This window comes from Hydractinia symbiolongicarpus, chromosome 2 (assembly GCF_029227915.1).
Source record: "Hydractinia symbiolongicarpus strain clone_291-10 chromosome 2, HSymV2.1, whole genome shotgun sequence".
NCBI lineage: Eukaryota > Metazoa > Cnidaria > Hydrozoa > Anthoathecata > Hydractiniidae > Hydractinia > Hydractinia symbiolongicarpus.
Window position 1 is genome coordinate 31,650,843 of NC_079876.1, and position 16,107 is coordinate 31,666,949.

The 16,107-nt window shown below is 44.8% G+C and overlaps 1 protein-coding gene and 46 non-coding genes across 47 annotated transcripts; all 47 read right to left on the reverse strand.

Moving 5' to 3' along the window:
- Positions 1 to 845: 845 nt before the first annotated feature.
- Positions 846 to 927, reverse strand: Trnas-aga (transfer RNA serine (anticodon AGA)). The gene has a single exon. It is a non-coding gene; the product is annotated as a tRNA-Ser (tRNA).
- A 58-nt stretch (positions 928 to 985) lies between these two features.
- Positions 986 to 1,058, reverse strand: Trnat-agu (transfer RNA threonine (anticodon AGU)). The gene has a single exon. It is a non-coding gene; the product is annotated as a tRNA-Thr (tRNA).
- A 2,620-nt stretch (positions 1,059 to 3,678) lies between these two features.
- On the reverse strand, positions 3,679 to 5,170 carry LOC130630686 (uncharacterized). The gene has a single exon (XM_057444266.1). It carries the CDS (start codon positions 4,956 to 4,958, stop codon positions 3,780 to 3,782), a length of 1,179 nt encoding a protein of 392 aa, XP_057300249.1. The 5' UTR covers positions 4,959 to 5,170; the 3' UTR covers positions 3,679 to 3,779.
- Positions 5,171 to 7,703: 2,533 nt separating this feature from the next.
- Trnas-uga (transfer RNA serine (anticodon UGA)) lies at positions 7,704 to 7,785 on the reverse strand. Its single transcript has one exon. It is a non-coding gene; the product is annotated as a tRNA-Ser (tRNA).
- Positions 7,786 to 7,859: 74 nt separating this feature from the next.
- Positions 7,860 to 7,931, reverse strand: Trnac-gca (transfer RNA cysteine (anticodon GCA)). The gene has a single exon. It is a non-coding gene; the product is annotated as a tRNA-Cys (tRNA).
- A 76-nt stretch (positions 7,932 to 8,007) lies between these two features.
- Trnae-uuc (transfer RNA glutamic acid (anticodon UUC)) lies at positions 8,008 to 8,079 on the reverse strand. Its single transcript has one exon. It is a non-coding gene; the product is annotated as a tRNA-Glu (tRNA).
- Positions 8,080 to 8,176: 97 nt separating this feature from the next.
- On the reverse strand, positions 8,177 to 8,258 carry Trnas-aga (transfer RNA serine (anticodon AGA)). The gene has a single exon. It is a non-coding gene; the product is annotated as a tRNA-Ser (tRNA).
- Positions 8,259 to 8,316: 58 nt separating this feature from the next.
- Positions 8,317 to 8,389, reverse strand: Trnat-agu (transfer RNA threonine (anticodon AGU)). Its single transcript has one exon. It is a non-coding gene; the product is annotated as a tRNA-Thr (tRNA).
- Positions 8,390 to 8,713: 324 nt separating this feature from the next.
- On the reverse strand, positions 8,714 to 8,786 carry Trnaf-gaa (transfer RNA phenylalanine (anticodon GAA)). The gene has a single exon. It is a non-coding gene; the product is annotated as a tRNA-Phe (tRNA).
- An 80-nt stretch (positions 8,787 to 8,866) lies between these two features.
- On the reverse strand, positions 8,867 to 8,948 carry Trnas-uga (transfer RNA serine (anticodon UGA)). Its single transcript has one exon. It is a non-coding gene; the product is annotated as a tRNA-Ser (tRNA).
- Positions 8,949 to 9,022: 74 nt separating this feature from the next.
- Trnac-gca (transfer RNA cysteine (anticodon GCA)) lies at positions 9,023 to 9,094 on the reverse strand. Its single transcript has one exon. It is a non-coding gene; the product is annotated as a tRNA-Cys (tRNA).
- A 76-nt stretch (positions 9,095 to 9,170) lies between these two features.
- Positions 9,171 to 9,242, reverse strand: Trnae-uuc (transfer RNA glutamic acid (anticodon UUC)). The gene has a single exon. It is a non-coding gene; the product is annotated as a tRNA-Glu (tRNA).
- Positions 9,243 to 9,339: 97 nt separating this feature from the next.
- Trnas-aga (transfer RNA serine (anticodon AGA)) lies at positions 9,340 to 9,421 on the reverse strand. Its single transcript has one exon. It is a non-coding gene; the product is annotated as a tRNA-Ser (tRNA).
- Positions 9,422 to 9,479: 58 nt separating this feature from the next.
- Trnat-agu (transfer RNA threonine (anticodon AGU)) lies at positions 9,480 to 9,552 on the reverse strand. Its single transcript has one exon. It is a non-coding gene; the product is annotated as a tRNA-Thr (tRNA).
- A 324-nt stretch (positions 9,553 to 9,876) lies between these two features.
- Positions 9,877 to 9,949, reverse strand: Trnaf-gaa (transfer RNA phenylalanine (anticodon GAA)). The gene has a single exon. It is a non-coding gene; the product is annotated as a tRNA-Phe (tRNA).
- Positions 9,950 to 10,029: 80 nt separating this feature from the next.
- On the reverse strand, positions 10,030 to 10,111 carry Trnas-uga (transfer RNA serine (anticodon UGA)). The gene has a single exon. It is a non-coding gene; the product is annotated as a tRNA-Ser (tRNA).
- A 74-nt stretch (positions 10,112 to 10,185) lies between these two features.
- Trnac-gca (transfer RNA cysteine (anticodon GCA)) lies at positions 10,186 to 10,257 on the reverse strand. The gene has a single exon. It is a non-coding gene; the product is annotated as a tRNA-Cys (tRNA).
- Positions 10,258 to 10,333: 76 nt separating this feature from the next.
- On the reverse strand, positions 10,334 to 10,405 carry Trnae-uuc (transfer RNA glutamic acid (anticodon UUC)). The gene has a single exon. It is a non-coding gene; the product is annotated as a tRNA-Glu (tRNA).
- A 97-nt stretch (positions 10,406 to 10,502) lies between these two features.
- On the reverse strand, positions 10,503 to 10,584 carry Trnas-aga (transfer RNA serine (anticodon AGA)). Its single transcript has one exon. It is a non-coding gene; the product is annotated as a tRNA-Ser (tRNA).
- Positions 10,585 to 10,642: 58 nt separating this feature from the next.
- Trnat-agu (transfer RNA threonine (anticodon AGU)) lies at positions 10,643 to 10,715 on the reverse strand. Its single transcript has one exon. It is a non-coding gene; the product is annotated as a tRNA-Thr (tRNA).
- Positions 10,716 to 11,039: 324 nt separating this feature from the next.
- Positions 11,040 to 11,112, reverse strand: Trnaf-gaa (transfer RNA phenylalanine (anticodon GAA)). Its single transcript has one exon. It is a non-coding gene; the product is annotated as a tRNA-Phe (tRNA).
- An 80-nt stretch (positions 11,113 to 11,192) lies between these two features.
- Trnas-uga (transfer RNA serine (anticodon UGA)) lies at positions 11,193 to 11,274 on the reverse strand. The gene has a single exon. It is a non-coding gene; the product is annotated as a tRNA-Ser (tRNA).
- Positions 11,275 to 11,348: 74 nt separating this feature from the next.
- On the reverse strand, positions 11,349 to 11,420 carry Trnac-gca (transfer RNA cysteine (anticodon GCA)). The gene has a single exon. It is a non-coding gene; the product is annotated as a tRNA-Cys (tRNA).
- A 76-nt stretch (positions 11,421 to 11,496) lies between these two features.
- On the reverse strand, positions 11,497 to 11,568 carry Trnae-uuc (transfer RNA glutamic acid (anticodon UUC)). The gene has a single exon. It is a non-coding gene; the product is annotated as a tRNA-Glu (tRNA).
- Positions 11,569 to 11,665: 97 nt separating this feature from the next.
- Positions 11,666 to 11,747, reverse strand: Trnas-aga (transfer RNA serine (anticodon AGA)). The gene has a single exon. It is a non-coding gene; the product is annotated as a tRNA-Ser (tRNA).
- A 58-nt stretch (positions 11,748 to 11,805) lies between these two features.
- On the reverse strand, positions 11,806 to 11,878 carry Trnat-agu (transfer RNA threonine (anticodon AGU)). Its single transcript has one exon. It is a non-coding gene; the product is annotated as a tRNA-Thr (tRNA).
- A 324-nt stretch (positions 11,879 to 12,202) lies between these two features.
- Trnaf-gaa (transfer RNA phenylalanine (anticodon GAA)) lies at positions 12,203 to 12,275 on the reverse strand. The gene has a single exon. It is a non-coding gene; the product is annotated as a tRNA-Phe (tRNA).
- An 80-nt stretch (positions 12,276 to 12,355) lies between these two features.
- On the reverse strand, positions 12,356 to 12,437 carry Trnas-uga (transfer RNA serine (anticodon UGA)). Its single transcript has one exon. It is a non-coding gene; the product is annotated as a tRNA-Ser (tRNA).
- A 74-nt stretch (positions 12,438 to 12,511) lies between these two features.
- Trnac-gca (transfer RNA cysteine (anticodon GCA)) lies at positions 12,512 to 12,583 on the reverse strand. Its single transcript has one exon. It is a non-coding gene; the product is annotated as a tRNA-Cys (tRNA).
- Positions 12,584 to 12,659: 76 nt separating this feature from the next.
- On the reverse strand, positions 12,660 to 12,731 carry Trnae-uuc (transfer RNA glutamic acid (anticodon UUC)). Its single transcript has one exon. It is a non-coding gene; the product is annotated as a tRNA-Glu (tRNA).
- A 97-nt stretch (positions 12,732 to 12,828) lies between these two features.
- On the reverse strand, positions 12,829 to 12,910 carry Trnas-aga (transfer RNA serine (anticodon AGA)). Its single transcript has one exon. It is a non-coding gene; the product is annotated as a tRNA-Ser (tRNA).
- Positions 12,911 to 12,968: 58 nt separating this feature from the next.
- On the reverse strand, positions 12,969 to 13,041 carry Trnat-agu (transfer RNA threonine (anticodon AGU)). The gene has a single exon. It is a non-coding gene; the product is annotated as a tRNA-Thr (tRNA).
- A 324-nt stretch (positions 13,042 to 13,365) lies between these two features.
- On the reverse strand, positions 13,366 to 13,438 carry Trnaf-gaa (transfer RNA phenylalanine (anticodon GAA)). The gene has a single exon. It is a non-coding gene; the product is annotated as a tRNA-Phe (tRNA).
- Positions 13,439 to 13,518: 80 nt separating this feature from the next.
- Trnas-uga (transfer RNA serine (anticodon UGA)) lies at positions 13,519 to 13,600 on the reverse strand. Its single transcript has one exon. It is a non-coding gene; the product is annotated as a tRNA-Ser (tRNA).
- A 74-nt stretch (positions 13,601 to 13,674) lies between these two features.
- Trnac-gca (transfer RNA cysteine (anticodon GCA)) lies at positions 13,675 to 13,746 on the reverse strand. Its single transcript has one exon. It is a non-coding gene; the product is annotated as a tRNA-Cys (tRNA).
- A 76-nt stretch (positions 13,747 to 13,822) lies between these two features.
- On the reverse strand, positions 13,823 to 13,894 carry Trnae-uuc (transfer RNA glutamic acid (anticodon UUC)). The gene has a single exon. It is a non-coding gene; the product is annotated as a tRNA-Glu (tRNA).
- Positions 13,895 to 13,991: 97 nt separating this feature from the next.
- Trnas-aga (transfer RNA serine (anticodon AGA)) lies at positions 13,992 to 14,073 on the reverse strand. The gene has a single exon. It is a non-coding gene; the product is annotated as a tRNA-Ser (tRNA).
- A 58-nt stretch (positions 14,074 to 14,131) lies between these two features.
- Positions 14,132 to 14,204, reverse strand: Trnat-agu (transfer RNA threonine (anticodon AGU)). Its single transcript has one exon. It is a non-coding gene; the product is annotated as a tRNA-Thr (tRNA).
- Positions 14,205 to 14,528: 324 nt separating this feature from the next.
- Trnaf-gaa (transfer RNA phenylalanine (anticodon GAA)) lies at positions 14,529 to 14,601 on the reverse strand. Its single transcript has one exon. It is a non-coding gene; the product is annotated as a tRNA-Phe (tRNA).
- An 80-nt stretch (positions 14,602 to 14,681) lies between these two features.
- Trnas-uga (transfer RNA serine (anticodon UGA)) lies at positions 14,682 to 14,763 on the reverse strand. The gene has a single exon. It is a non-coding gene; the product is annotated as a tRNA-Ser (tRNA).
- Positions 14,764 to 14,837: 74 nt separating this feature from the next.
- On the reverse strand, positions 14,838 to 14,909 carry Trnac-gca (transfer RNA cysteine (anticodon GCA)). Its single transcript has one exon. It is a non-coding gene; the product is annotated as a tRNA-Cys (tRNA).
- A 76-nt stretch (positions 14,910 to 14,985) lies between these two features.
- Trnae-uuc (transfer RNA glutamic acid (anticodon UUC)) lies at positions 14,986 to 15,057 on the reverse strand. Its single transcript has one exon. It is a non-coding gene; the product is annotated as a tRNA-Glu (tRNA).
- Positions 15,058 to 15,154: 97 nt separating this feature from the next.
- Positions 15,155 to 15,236, reverse strand: Trnas-aga (transfer RNA serine (anticodon AGA)). The gene has a single exon. It is a non-coding gene; the product is annotated as a tRNA-Ser (tRNA).
- A 58-nt stretch (positions 15,237 to 15,294) lies between these two features.
- On the reverse strand, positions 15,295 to 15,367 carry Trnat-agu (transfer RNA threonine (anticodon AGU)). The gene has a single exon. It is a non-coding gene; the product is annotated as a tRNA-Thr (tRNA).
- Positions 15,368 to 15,691: 324 nt separating this feature from the next.
- On the reverse strand, positions 15,692 to 15,764 carry Trnaf-gaa (transfer RNA phenylalanine (anticodon GAA)). The gene has a single exon. It is a non-coding gene; the product is annotated as a tRNA-Phe (tRNA).
- Positions 15,765 to 15,844: 80 nt separating this feature from the next.
- Trnas-uga (transfer RNA serine (anticodon UGA)) lies at positions 15,845 to 15,926 on the reverse strand. Its single transcript has one exon. It is a non-coding gene; the product is annotated as a tRNA-Ser (tRNA).
- A 74-nt stretch (positions 15,927 to 16,000) lies between these two features.
- On the reverse strand, positions 16,001 to 16,072 carry Trnac-gca (transfer RNA cysteine (anticodon GCA)). The gene has a single exon. It is a non-coding gene; the product is annotated as a tRNA-Cys (tRNA).
- Between the last annotated feature and the right edge of the window lie 35 nt (positions 16,073 to 16,107).

Genomic DNA, 16,107 nt, shown 5'->3' on the forward strand with positions numbered 1-16,107 from the left:
CCTAGAATTTAGACTTCATTGTTCATTATTTGTTTATCAGGGATATATTACGTAAACGCAATTAGCCGAACTTTGGTTAAGAAAACATGTTTACCTTATCGGACAAAACTTAGTCGGACAAAGTGACTAAATTTTTTGGGGGTGATTAAAACTAATATCTAAAACTAATATCCGACTAATATTTTCGTCCGACTTAAATTTTTTCCGAATAAGTTTTGTTTTATAAGGTAGTCTACCTTATTTTGTACGTTGTACGTTGTGACAACCAGTACAGTTTTATATCAGAAAACCTAGAGCAAAGAAGGTCCAAACGACTCCCAAAAAAGACAGCAAAGAAACAATAACTACGCGAGATGGTACAGCTAAGTGGAACACTGTTTACACGTACAGGTTTCCAGTTCAAGTTCAAGACTTCCATCAGTTGGATATCGTATACAAGGTGCTTTAAAAACTTACGCTGCATACCTGGCCTTAACATTATTTGTTTTGCTGTGTTCTCCTTTATTCTGCCTGAGCGGGACTGACATAAGACATAAGACCACAATTAAATTCTTTTCATACAATTTATAACCCATACAAAATGTTGTTGATAAAAATTTCCACAAGCAATCATAACTGCTATCTCCATATTTGCTACTGGAAATTTTAACTTGTCAAAGTTTACTTGTCACTGTTTCAGAGTGGACTTAGGACTTAGGTACCTTAGGTAGCCTCAATTCTAACGATGTGCGCGTAAACGCACGTGTGCACATTAAATCATTCAAAGTAATTTAGATGTCATGCTTTTTCTGACAATTTGAACTAGCTCTGTCTTTCTGTTCGTGTCAAAAACACCATTTTGCGTCCGCTGCGAGTAGGATTCGAACCTACGCGGGAAGATCCCATTTGATTTCTAGTCAAACGCCTTAACCACTCGGCCATCGCAGCCTGACAAACCGCTGGCCATTGCCACAAGGCCAACCAGAAAGCACAACATTACTGCTAAAGGCACTGCCCGGATTTGAACCGGGGATCTCCTGTTTACTAGACAGGCGCTTTAACCGCTAAGCCACAGCGCCTGCCTGTTGGGAGATTTTGAAAATCTCAATATCACACGTCTGAAATGCCGTTAAGGCTACTAACACACCGGGACGTGATACACTGTCACTCGGAAATTTTGGAAATGAGTAGTAACGCATTGGTGGTTCAGTGGTAGAATTCTCGCCTGCCACGCGGGAGACCGGGGTTCGATTCCCCGCCAATGCATCGTGTTTTACCTACACCAGAAAATACCCTCCGTAAAAAAGAAAGGAAGGAAAATAAATAAAAAAACATAGCTGAGGAAAAGTGCTACGGCTGCTTGCATTCACCACCTCAAACCGCCCTGCTGGGCAGTGATAAAATGCCGAGACCCGGGATTGAACCAGGGACCTTCAGATCTTCAGTCTGACGCTCTCCCAACTGAGCTAAGGAAGGGGCATAAAAGACTGGAGAAAAGGGGGAAAAGAGGGGGGAAAGAAAAAGGAAAAAGAAAAGGTGTGGTGGTGTGTTAATAAGGGCATATGTTACCCGTTTTACATAAAAAATTACATGAACTTATTTTGTTCCTTTTGTGTCCGCTTTACGCCGCTGCTCTAACCAAATGTTATAGGAAGGTGCATCAGGTTCATACGAACAGTATCGTTCCCCTTTATATTGTCCGTGGCCTTCCTTCATTGGTTGATTGCATTTGCGGCAGGTGTACTCTTTTTGCGGCTTCTTCTGTTTCACAGATGTCGTAGGTTGTGTACCAATGATTGGTGAAAGAGGCTGGTGGTATGGCAGCATGTTGGGCATTTGTAAGTGCGGAATTTGCATTGGTAATTGGGAAAACGGATTGTATAAATGTGGTGGAGTGTATGGTTGGCAAATTGGACCTGGCACAGGGCATGACATCGGCGCCATAAATGGCGGCTGTAATGTCGGCGGACTTTGTAGCACCTTTGGTTTAGATGCTCTTTTTCTAGGTGTTTTTTTTGGTGCTGGTGTTGTAGCAGCTGACGCTTCATCTGCTTCAATTACAAAGTCAGGTGCTGGGATGGCTCCATCTCGATTTAAAAACTTTAGCTTGGCCATATCTGAGCGATCTTCAGGATTTTTGTAAGTAACCACGTTAGTGTTGCCTTGTGAGTTGGATTGAGGAGTAGGAGGTGGAAGAGGTTCTGTAGCTGTTTTTTTGCCGTCGGATAGGTGGACACCCTGAAGAAGAGTTAAAATTTCCTCCCTTCTTGTTTGATTTTTAAACCACAATCGCAAGGTGGTTTCGTTTATGGTGTACAATGTCAAACCAGTCTCCTCCAGCAAAGAACTGTTAAAAAGGCGAGCACGGATGTTGTTGTACTCGCCAATGATCCTCTTCCAGCGGGAGTCGTATTTCCTACTGCCATCAATTGTAGTTGTACGATGTGCCGTGATTTCGTTGGAAGGGTGGATGCACAGGGCTTCCACGATCCTATTTTTTGATGGCGATAAAGCAGGAGAGGCGCCGGACAAGAAACATCTCTTCATCGCCACGATTCCTACGTGACCTTCTCGTTTGCGTGAAGAAAACCGGCCTCTCGACTGCCTTTTTATCATGGTTTTGTATAGCAACGGTTTTTTATCGTATGCCTCCAGATTGTCGTAAAGGGCTTTAATGTTTTTTGCATCTGTACCACTGACACTGATGCCATTTAGTGCCAGCAAAGCACGAGCAAGAACGTCAACTTTATGCCAACCAGAAATCCCTCTTCCGTCTTCACTCTCAACCTCACTCTCACTTTCTGAATTTCCTCCATCCTCCACGTCGACTACATCCGAAATATCTGTTTCCAAAAAGTCTCGGTCCTCGACGCCAGAATCATATTCATCCTCCACGTTTTCTTCCACCCCGTCTTCCAAATTACGTTCGACGTAATCAACGGTGAAGTTGATATCCAGTTGTTGGAACAGGTACTCCATGCCAATGGCTTCCCCAGTGTATTGGTTCGGCGGACATTGGCTGTTTCCCACATTTCCATGAACGTCCAAATGAAGATCGTTGAATCTCGACACCAGCTCTATATCGAAGGACCTTAATGATTCTCTAGAAACAGCCGCAACACCATCTTTCCGCATGGAATTCCATCGACAAAGACCTTCCAGCAAGTATGCCTGGAAGTTTACTGCATTTGCGCTAGTACCAGGCACGAAATTTAATAAATGCCGATGAAAGCATTCCACCGATGTGCTGCCCCTCCAACATCTATAAATCGGTAAGGTCATTCCTCCTTTCCTAATTACTCCAACCTTGGTGTACAGCTGGCTGCCTGGTGGATCTTGGATGCAGATTAGATGCTTTTTTTGTTCATGCCAGATGTCCACTACGTCAGGTTTTAGTAGGGGTACACCGAGGGAGTCGGTTACGCCAGTGAAGGACAGAATTAAGTCCTCCAGCAGTTGCCTTGTCTCCACTGAACCTGTAACATGAAAAATGACTTGAGATTGCAGCATAACTGTCTGTGGGAGATATAAAATCCACCGTAACAAATGATATGACACATTTACCTCGTGTACGCCGACGACAATGCCTAGCCAATTCTTTTCTTCCCAGTGCTGTTAAGACGGCCTTCTCCGATGGTTCGCGTATGCCTTGTGCCTTTAGCTCCTGCTCCTTGGCCTTCAATAGATTCTCGTAATCTTGTTGGTCCCATTCGAACAGACAACCTGGTAATTAAAATTGTGTACAGGTAATTTTAAAGGAAAAAAGAAAGTACAATGGCAATGCCGCATCTAGTGAACATTTAGTTACCCGACAATTTTGCCATAAAAACTCCATACAATGGGTGGGATTCGGATGTGCATCCAAAGGAAATTCGACGCATAAAGTGCCAAATGTCCAGCTTAACTGTAAGATTGGGCCAAGCAGAAAATAGGACGTTGAATTTTGACGGTCCATTATAACAGCAGCAGTCGCGGTCTGTATAGAGAATGATGGGAGGCGTAACGTTTGCTTTGGCGTACCGGTCCACAATTCCATCTGCCATCTTCTTCAGAGACTCGTTGGACTCGGAAGACGTGACGACGCTCTGAAGAATTGCGCCGTATTCATTGCCTACATTCGTGACCCAACTGGCGGATCCTTTTGCTTCGCCAGATAGCTTCTTAAGGATTTTTTTCGTTGAGTCTATCTTTAGGACGACGCCAAATACAGACGTGATGGCGGCCTTCACACTGTCCATTCTTGACCAGACATCACGAGCAAATGCAGCCAGAAACCACTTCGACTGTGGTAGCACGCGAAAAGAATCAGCGACATCGTAGGAAGGTATTTGATTCTGATGGAAAGCCAACCTCTTTCGGTGTTTCTGGCAATCAAACAGGTATTGTACATTTTTTCGTATCCACGACTCGCTGTGGAGTTCTACAAGAGTGTTGTGTAACGCTGTTGGACTATTACCCAACGTTCTTGACTTCAGCAGTGATATGACCTTGGAATCACAGGCGTATTTGTATGTTAAGAGAGCTGGGAATTTTACGCGTATCCCGTAGGGTAGCTGGTTTAAGATACGGTTGTCCCACGCCAAAACAGTGAATCCACAAGAGCATATAAGGTATTCAGTTGCTAAGTAGTAGTACTCAGTAACGTCCAGAACAAGGCGAATTTTGTTATAAATGCCGTTCGATTTTAAGCTTCTGTTGCAGGATTCTTTGCAGCACTTAAAATCGAATGTAAACATGCGTCGTGGCATCCATAGGTATATCCTACGCAGGAAATACGACTCTGGTTTGGGTTTAGATGCAATTGCAAAGTTAACGGCTGGTGGATAGTTCCAAAGCCTAACGGGCGTTGCGAGCGTCCCAGTTCCGCAGAAGAGATGTTTGGCGACCCAATGGCGATCCGCAGGAGCCATATTTTGATTCCAATATCGAGGAAGTCTGCCAGTAACATCAGATGGAGGCTGCATACAATGAAAATGCATTTAAACACATTTAAAATTGCTGCCAATGTCTCATAAAAGGAATAGGAATAACAAAAAAATTCTCATCTAACTTTATAGCGATGGTGCTAGACAAACTTACCAACAGAGTATCAGTTGGAACATGTGAAGAATTGGGTGCTACTGCGATAGTTGTGCTACTTTTAAATGATTTACACGAACCCTACATGGTTATGGAATAGAAATTAGATTTAAGGAATGTATGGATTAAAATATATCATAGCTATCTCATATGAAACATGCATATAAAAGTGCACGCGCATGGATTGAAATGATATGCTATACATCTTCTTAAAGCATATGGATTATTCTAGTTATTAGTTACTAGCTATACATGACGTTGAAATATTCCAATACAAAAAGTCATCATGTACGTTTACGTCTTAAAATCTAGATTTAATACCTCAGATACTTGTGAAAGTGTTGCACAAACTTTGGTAGAAGTCGGCATGCTTAATGAAGTTGAGCACTCCTTTAATACAGAGGTTGGTTGACTCAAAGGAACTGATGGTGAATCCTAAGTACAGGAAGTAAATCGTAACTTTATGTTTAAAACATTCGGTTATTTATTTTTTAAATTTAAATGTTGAAAAATTAAAACCATTATATACAAGCTATATACATTTCTTTAAGTCATAAGGTAATGTAATTTCATTTATAAATGTTACAAACTTATAACAAAAAGGTTTAATACGTGCTTAATATACGTGTTTAACTATTTATCCTTATATATATTAAAACTTAGTTGCTACCTCTGTTACAGTTGAAATTATTGTCCCAATTGTAGTTGTGCAAGGGCCAACAGTAGAAATTGATGTGCTTAACGAAGACTTCTTTGGTTTAAACGTTGGACAATAAGAATACCTTGATGTTGAATCCTAAGTATAAACTTAAAGGATTAAGAACACTATCAACAAAAATCAGAAGACCAAGACAACAACAATTAGATTTCAAGGTTAATTATGGCCTGCATGGGACTCGAACCCACAACCTCTCACTGAAAATAAGTGATTGCTCTTCCAATTGAGCTAACAGTCCTATAACATGAACCTTTATGCTGTTGTCATAATAAACTTTTAATTCTAAGTTAATCTGTTATAAATAATAATTTAGGAACTTACCCTGAACTTCTCAGGAGATATTTGTTTTGCGTAATTGAATCGTTTCCGAACAACCGCAGAGGAAGAAGATACAGCAGATGCCGATGTTGTGAGAACAGATGTTGACACATTCTCTCTAGCACTTGACGATGTCGACTAGTAGAAAACAAAACATTAAACAATAGATACTAAAAATGTCAAAGTATTAATTATATATATATATATATATACATAATGTCAATCCATACACAAACGCGTTTAGTTAAACATACACATAAATCTCTTGACACATCAGTTTATACATGCAAAATATATTAATGCATTATATACAAGTTGACCTTCTTGCTTTGAAAAATTAGTATGAGTGTGTTGTGAAAATAACCCACACACACACATATACATATACAGATAAAATTCACAGGAAATGCGTTATTCAAGTTAAATTTAAAACGTTATTCACACAAAGTCCTTACTTGCTTCTGAATGGTGTGAAATCCACAACTACAGTTGATGAAATTCCCAAACAGATCAACGTCTAACATACACTTGTGTCTCGGGCATTGTTTTATCACAGCAATCTTCTTTGCCCAAAGAGAATTTGGTGGTGGTTGCTGTCCCCGACCAAACGTATATTCTCCATTTGCAAACAAGGACAATCTCCTGTCCCAGGTTTTTTTGTCCAAGCCAGTTTTAGGCATTTTAACGTAATAAATGACAACAGAAATCCTCTTATATATAGCTACTTATGTGGTATATTGGTGTAAAAAACAACAATAATAACCAATACTGCCTAGCGAAAGCACAAAATATACAACATATATATAACACAGGGAGTATAGTATTAGCACAAACTGAAAGTTTAGCTTTATATTCATCATCAAAAGACAAGCTGAGCAAACGTTTCCTATTAGGGAGCTTATAGACAAACTCGCAGTCAAAGCACATAGTCTTAATTCACAAGAGACAAACTAAAGGCTACCTAAACTTCCCAAAAAACAGAAAGCAAATGCAAATCACTTTTGATGCCTAGCTACACAACTAAAACATAGTGCCAGCTAGCTAGCCACACAAACACAAACACAGAGACATAAACTCCCCAAAGACATTATTAAATCAAACTTTCAAGCAGCACTTACTGGCTATCAAAAGCATAAGAAGAATTACAAATGTTTAGACCATTGTATAGACACTTATTTCCAGATAGAAACCAAGAAAAAGCAAACAAATCGACATAATCTTGCACTGCTCCAACCGTTGCATCCTTTCGCTTTCAAACGGCCATTTTATTTTCTTCGAATTTAGAACGAACCAATGAGAAAAGCGCATTCCAAATTTCCAATTTGACACAATAGAATTCCAAATTTTGAACAAAAGAATTTCCAATTCTATTCAAAAAAATTGGAATTTCTATTCATGCGCTATGAAAGGATCTATTCATGAAATTGGAAAAAATTGGAATACGTAACAAAAGAAAAACAATGGGCCTTTTGTTACTTCCAAATGTATGAATCCCCAGACTAACGCACGCCAAACTGAGCTATCTCGGCCATGATCAATTCTATCACATGGCAAAGGTCTGTACGTTGTGATAGACACTTGACCAGATCAAAAAGAATGTTTGAAGATTCGCTGCGAGTAGGGTTCGAACCTACGCGGGAAGATCCCATTAGATTTCAAGTCTAACGCCTTAACCACTCGGCCATCGCAGCAGAAATTGCTGGGTAACCAGAATAATTCACCAGCTCACCACTCAGGTGCCGAAGAGGACAAAAAGCCAACTAGTAGGGGACACCCGGGTTTGAACCAGGGACCTCTCGATCTGCAGTCGAATGCTCTACCACTGAGCTATATCCCCAGCCAAGGACGGAATCCACGCACAGGGTATATAACATCAACGCGTGAGAGAGCAACTTAACTTAAAAAATGTACACTTCCCGCACCGGGAATCGAACCCGGGCCGCCTGGGTGAAAACCAGAAATCCTAACCACTAGACCATGCGGGACACGTTCGCACCACTAAGTAATTTAGATGTCATGCTTTTTCTGACAATTTGAACTAGCTCTGTCTTTCTGTTCGTGTCAAAAACACCATTTTGCGTCCGCTGCGAGTAGGATTCGAACCTACGCGGGAAGATCCCATTTGATTTCTAGTCAAACGCCTTAACCACTCGGCCATCGCAGCCTGACAAACCGCTGGCCATTGCCACAAGGCCAACCAGAAAGCACAACATTACTGCTAAAGGCACTGCCCGGATTTGAACCGGGGATCTCCTGTTTACTAGACAGGCGCTTTAACCGCTAAGCCACAGCGCCTGCCTGTTGGGAGATTTTGAAAATCTCAATATCACACGTCTGAAATGCCGTTAAGGCTACTAACACACCGGGACGTGATACACTGTCACTCGGAAATTTTGGAAATGAGTAGTAACGCATTGGTGGTTCAGTGGTAGAATTCTCGCCTGCCACGCGGGAGACCGGGGTTCGATTCCCCGCCAATGCATCGTGTTTTACCTACACCAGAAAATACCCTCCGTAAAAAAGAAAGGAAGGAAAATAAATAAAAAAACATAGCTGAGGAAAAGTGCTACGGCTGCTTGCATTCACCACCTCAAACCGCCCTGCTGGGCAGTGATAAAATGCCGAGACCCGGGATTGAACCAGGGACCTTCAGATCTTCAGTCTGACGCTCTCCCAACTGAGCTATCTCGGCCATGATCAATTCTATCACATGGCAAAGGTCTGTACGTTGTGATAGACACTTGACCAGATCAAAAAGAATGTTTGAAGATTCGCTGCGAGTAGGGTTCGAACCTACGCGGGAAGATCCCATTAGATTTCAAGTCTAACGCCTTAACCACTCGGCCATCGCAGCAGAAATTGCTGGGTAACCAGAATAATTCACCAGCTCACCACTCAGGTGCCGAAGAGGACAAAAAGCCAACTAGTAGGGGACACCCGGGTTTGAACCAGGGACCTCTCGATCTGCAGTCGAATGCTCTACCACTGAGCTATATCCCCAGCCAAGGACGGAATCCACGCACAGGGTATATAACATCAACGCGTGAGAGAGCAACTTAACTTAAAAAATGTACACTTCCCGCACCGGGAATCGAACCCGGGCCGCCTGGGTGAAAACCAGAAATCCTAACCACTAGACCATGCGGGACACGTTCGCACCACTAAGTAATTTAGATGTCATGCTTTTTCTGACAATTTGAACTAGCTCTGTCTTTCTGTTCGTGTCAAAAACACCATTTTGCGTCCGCTGCGAGTAGGATTCGAACCTACGCGGGAAGATCCCATTTGATTTCTAGTCAAACGCCTTAACCACTCGGCCATCGCAGCCTGACAAACCGCTGGCCATTGCCACAAGGCCAACCAGAAAGCACAACATTACTGCTAAAGGCACTGCCCGGATTTGAACCGGGGATCTCCTGTTTACTAGACAGGCGCTTTAACCGCTAAGCCACAGCGCCTGCCTGTTGGGAGATTTTGAAAATCTCAATATCACACGTCTGAAATGCCGTTAAGGCTACTAACACACCGGGACGTGATACACTGTCACTCGGAAATTTTGGAAATGAGTAGTAACGCATTGGTGGTTCAGTGGTAGAATTCTCGCCTGCCACGCGGGAGACCGGGGTTCGATTCCCCGCCAATGCATCGTGTTTTACCTACAGCAGAAAATACCCTCCGTAAAAAAGAAAGGAAGGAAAATAAATAAAAAAACATAGCTGAGGAAAAGTGCTACGGCTGCTTGCATTCACCACCTCAAACCGCCCTGCTGGGCAGTGATAAAATGCCGAGACCCGGGATTGAACCAGGGACCTTCAGATCTTCAGTCTGACGCTCTCCCAACTGAGCTATCTCGGCCATGATCAATTCTATCACATGGCAAAGGTCTGTACGTTGTGATAGACACTTGACCAGATCAAAAAGAATGTTTGAAGATTCGCTGCGAGTAGGGTTCGAACCTACGCGGGAAGATCCCATTAGATTTCAAGTCTAACGCCTTAACCACTCGGCCATCGCAGCAGAAATTGCTGGGTAACCAGAATAATTCACCAGCTCACCACTCAGGTGCCGAAGAGGACAAAAAGCCAACTAGTAGGGGACACCCGGGTTTGAACCAGGGACCTCTCGATCTGCAGTCGAATGCTCTACCACTGAGCTATATCCCCAGCCAAGGACGGAATCCACGCACAGGGTATATAACATCAACGCGTGAGAGAGCAACTTAACTTAAAAAATGTACACTTCCCGCACCGGGAATCGAACCCGGGCCGCCTGGGTGAAAACCAGAAATCCTAACCACTAGACCATGCGGGACACGTTCGCACCACTAAGTAATTTAGATGTCATGCTTTTTCTGACAATTTGAACTAGCTCTGTCTTTCTGTTCGTGTCAAAAACACCATTTTGCGTCCGCTGCGAGTAGGATTCGAACCTACGCGGGAAGATCCCATTTGATTTCTAGTCAAACGCCTTAACCACTCGGCCATCGCAGCCTGACAAACCGCTGGCCATTGCCACAAGGCCAACCAGAAAGCACAACATTACTGCTAAAGGCACTGCCCGGATTTGAACCGGGGATCTCCTGTTTACTAGACAGGCGCTTTAACCGCTAAGCCACAGCGCCTGCCTGTTGGGAGATTTTGAAAATCTCAATATCACACGTCTGAAATGCCGTTAAGGCTACTAACACACCGGGACGTGATACACTGTCACTCGGAAATTTTGGAAATGAGTAGTAACGCATTGGTGGTTCAGTGGTAGAATTCTCGCCTGCCACGCGGGAGACCGGGGTTCGATTCCCCGCCAATGCATCGTGTTTTACCTACAGCAGAAAATACCCTCCGTAAAAAAGAAAGGAAGGAAAATAAATAAAAAAACATAGCTGAGGAAAAGTGCTACGGCTGCTTGCATTCACCACCTCAAACCGGCCTGCTGGGCAGTGATAAAATGCCGAGACCCGGGATTGAACCAGGGACCTTCAGATCTTCAGTCTGACGCTCTCCCAACTGAGCTATCTCGGCCATGATCAATTCTATCACATGGCAAAGGTCTGTACGTTGTGATAGACACTTGACCAGATCAAAAAGAATGTTTGAAGATTCGCTGCGAGTAGGGTTCGAACCTACGCGGGAAGATCCCATTAGATTTCAAGTCTAACGCCTTAACCACTCGGCCATCGCAGCAGAAATTGCTGGGTAACCAGAATAATTCACCAGCTCACCACTCAGGTGCCGAAGAGGACAAAAAGCCAACTAGTAGGGGACACCCGGGTTTGAACCAGGGACCTCTCGATCTGCAGTCGAATGCTCTACCACTGAGCTATATCCCCAGCCAAGGACGGAATCCACGCACAGGGTATATAACATCAACGCGTGAGAGAGCAACTTAACTTAAAAAATGTACACTTCCCGCACCGGGAATCGAACCCGGGCCGCCTGGGTGAAAACCAGAAATCCTAACCACTAGACCATGCGGGACACGTTCGCACCACTAAGTAATTTAGATGTCATGCTTTTTCTGACAATTTGAACTAGCTCTGTCTTTCTGTTCGTGTCAAAAACACCATTTTGCGTCCGCTGCGAGTAGGATTCGAACCTACGCGGGAAGATCCCATTTGATTTCTAGTCAAACGCCTTAACCACTCGGCCATCGCAGCCTGACAAACCGCTGGCCATTGCCACAAGGCCAACCAGAAAGCACAACATTACTGCTAAAGGCACTGCCCGGATTTGAACCGGGGATCTCCTGTTTACTAGACAGGCGCTTTAACCGCTAAGCCACAGCGCCTGCCTGTTGGGAGATTTTGAAAATCTCAATATCACACGTCTGAAATGCCGTTAAGGCTACTAACACACCGGGACGTGATACACTGTCACTCGGAAATTTTGGAAATGAGTAGTAACGCATTGGTGGTTCAGTGGTAGAATTCTCGCCTGCCACGCGGGAGACCGGGGTTCGATTCCCCGCCAATGCATCGTGTTTTACCTACACCAGAAAATACCCTCCGTAAAAAAGAAAGGAAGGAAAATAAATAAAAAAACATAGCTGAGGAAAAGTGCTACGGCTGCTTGCATTCACCACCTCAAACCGCCCTGCTGGGCAGTGATAAAATGCCGAGACCCGGGATTGAACCAGGGACCTTCAGATCTTCAGTCTGACGCTCTCCCAACTGAGCTATCTCGGCCATGATCAATTCTATCACATGGCAAAGGTCTGTACGTTGTGATAGACACTTGACCAGATCAAAAAGAATGTTTGAAGATTCGCTGCGAGTAGGGTTCGAACCTACGCGGGAAGATCCCATTAGATTTCAAGTCTAACGCCTTAACCACTCGGCCATCGCAGCAGAAATTGCTGGGTAACCAGAATAATTCACCAGCTCACCACTCAGGTGCCGAAGAGGACAAAAAGCCAACTAGTAGGGGACACCCGGGTTTGAACCAGGGACCTCTCGATCTGCAGTCGAATGCTCTACCACTGAGCTATATCCCCAGCCAAGGACGGAATCCACGCACAGGGTATATAACATCAACGCGTGAGAGAGCAACTTAACTTAAAAAATGTACACTTCCCGCACCGGGAATCGAACCCGGGCCGCCTGGGTGAAAACCAGAAATCCTAACCACTAGACCATGCGGGACACGTTCGCACCACTAAGTAATTTAGATGTCATGCTTTTTCTGACAATTTGAACTAGCTCTGTCTTTCTGTTCGTGTCAAAAACACCATTTTGCGTCCGCTGCGAGTAGGATTCGAACCTACGCGGGAAGATCCCATTTGATTTCTAGTCAAACGCCTTAACCACTCGGCCATCGCAGCCTGACAAACCGCTGGCCATTGCCACAAGGCCAACCAGAAAGCACAACATTACTGCTAAAGGCACTGCCCGGATTTGAACCGGGGATCTCCTGTTTACTAGACAGGCGCTTTAACCGCTAAGCCACAGCGCCTGCCTGTTGGGAGATTTTGAAAATCTCAATATCACACGTCTGAAATGCCGTTAAGGCTACTAACACACCGGGACGTGATACACTGTCACTCGGAAATTTTGGAAATGAGTAGTAACGCATTGGTGGTTCAGTGGTAGAATTCTCGCCTGCCACGCGGGAGACCGGGGTTCGATTCCCCGCCAATGCATCGTGTTTTACCTACACCAGAAAATACCCTCCGTAAAAAAGAAAGGAAGGAAAATAAATAAAAAAACATAGCTGAGGAAAAGTGCTACGGCTGCTTGCATTCACCACCTCAAACCGCCCTGCTGGGCAGTGATAAAATGCCGAGACCCGGGATTGAACCAGGGACCTTCAGATCTTCAGTCTGACGCTCTCCCAACTGAGCTATCTCGGCCATGATCAATTCTATCACATGGCAAAGGTCTGTACGTTGTGATAGACACTTGACCAGATCAAAAAGAATGTTTGAAGATTCGCTGCGAGTAGGGTTCGAACCTACGCGGGAAGATCCCATTAGATTTCAAGTCTAACGCCTTAACCACTCGGCCATCGCAGCAGAAATTGCTGGGTAACCAGAATAATTCACCAGCTCACCACTCAGGTGCCGAAGAGGACAAAAAGCCAACTAGTAGGGGACACCCGGGTTTGAACCAGGGACCTCTCGATCTGCAGTCGAATGCTCTACCACTGAGCTATATCCCCAGCCAAGGACGGAATCCACGCACAGGGTATATAACATCAACGCGTGAGAGAGCAACTTAACTTAAAAAATGTACACTTCCCGCACCGGGAATCGAACCCGGGCCGCCTGGGTGAAAACCAGAAATCCTAACCACTAGACCATGCGGGACACGTTCGCACCACTAAGTAATTTAGATGTCATGCTTTTTCTGACAATTTGAACTAGCTCTGTCTTTCTGTTCGTGTCAAAAACACCATTTTGCGTCCGCTGCGAGTAGGATTCGAACCTACGCGGGAAGATCCCATTTGATTTCTAGTCAAACGCCTTAACCACTCGGCCATCGCAGCCTGACAAACCGCTGGCCATTGCCACAAGGCCAACCAGAAAGCACAACATTACTGCTAAAGGCACTGCCCGGATTTGAACCGGGGATCTCCTGTTTACTAGACAGGCGCTTTAACCGCTAAGCCACAGCGCCTGCCTGTTGGGAGATTTTGAAAATCTCAATATCACACGTCTGAAATGCCGTTAAGGCTACTAACACACCGGGACGTGATACACTGTCACTCGGAAATTTTGGAAATGAGTAGTAACGCATTGGTGGTTCAGTGGTAGAATTCTCGCCTGCCACGCGGGAGACCGGGGTTCGATTCCCCGCCAATGCATCGTGTTTTACCTACACCAGAAAATACCCTCCGTAAAAAAGAAAGGAAGGAAAATAAATAAAAAAACATAGCTGAGGAAAAGTGCTACGGCTGCTTGCATTCACCACCTCAAACCGCCCTGCTGGGCAGTGATAAAATGCCGAGACCCGGGATTGAACCAGGGACCTTCAGATCTTCAGTCTGACGCTCTCCCAACTGAGCTATCTCGGCCATGATCAATTCTATCACATGGCAAAGGTCTGTACGTTGTGATAGACACTTGACCAGATCAAAAAGAATGTTTGAAGATTCGCTGCGAGTAGGGTTCGAACCTACGCGGGAAGATCCCATTAGATTTCAAGTCTAACGCCTTAACCACTCGGCCATCGCAGCAGAAATTGCTGGGTAACCAGAATAATTCACCAGCTCACCACTCAGGTGCCGAAGAGGACAAAAAGCCAACTAGTAGGGGACACCCGGGTTTGAACCAGGGACCTCTCGATCTGCAGTCGAATGCTCTACCACTGAGCTATATCCCCAGCCAAGGACGGAATCCACGCACAGGGTATATAACATCAACGCGTGAGAGAGCAACTTAACTTAAAAAATGTACACTTCCCGCACCGGGAATCGAACCCGGGCCGCCTGGGTGAAAACCAGAAATCCTAACCACTAGACCATGCGGGACACGTTCGCACCACTAAGTAATTTAGATGTCATGCTTTTTCTGACAATTTGAACTAGCTCTGTCTTTCTGTTCGTGTCAAAAACACCATTTTGCGTCCGCTGCGAGTAGGATTCGAACCTACGCGGGAAGATCCCATTTGATTTCTAGTCAAACGCCTTAACCACTCGGCCATCGCAGCCTGACAAACCGCTGGCCATTGCCACAAGGCCAACCAGAAAGCACAACATTACTGCTAAAGGCACTGCCCGGATTTGAACCGGGGATCTCCTGTTTACTAGACAGGCGCTTTAACCGCTAAGCCACAGCGCCTGCCTGTTGGGAGATTTTGAAAATCTCAATATCACACGTCTGAAATGCCGTTAAGGCTACTAACACACCGGGACGTGATACACTGTCACTCGGAAATTTTGGAAATGAGTAGTAACGCATTGGTGGTTCAGTGGTAGAATTCTCGCCTGCCACGCGGGAGACCGGGGTTCGATTCCCCGCCAATGCATCGTGTTTTACCTACACCAGAAAATACCCTCCGTAAAAAAGAAAGGAAGGAAAATAAATAAAAAAACATAGCTGAGGAAAAGTGCTACGGCTGCTTGCATTCACCACCTCAAACCGCCCTGCTGGGCAGTGATAAAATGCCGAGACCCGGGATTGAACCAGGGACCTTCAGATCTTCAGTCTGACGCTCTCCCAACTGAGCTATCTCGGCCATGATCAATTCTATCACATGGCAAAGGTCTGTACGTTGTGATAGACACTTGACCAGATCAAAAAGAATGTTTGAAGATTCGCTGCGAGTAGGGTTCGAACCTACGCGGGAAGATCCCATTAGATTTCAAGTCTAACGCCTTAACCACTCGGCCATCGCAGCAGAAATTGCTGGGTAACCAGAATAATTCACCAGCTCACCACTCAGGTGCCGAAGAGGACAAAAAGCCAACTAGTAGGGGACACCCGGGTTTGAACCAGGGACCTCTCGATCTGCAGTCGAATGCTCTACCACTGAGCTATATCCCCAGCCAAGGACGGAATCCACGCACAGGGTATATAAC

Coding starts and splice junctions, on each gene's coding strand:
- LOC130630686 (XM_057444266.1), bottom strand. CDS start 4,958: ATGCATTTTCATTGTATGCAGCCTCCATCTGATGTTACTGGCAGACTT.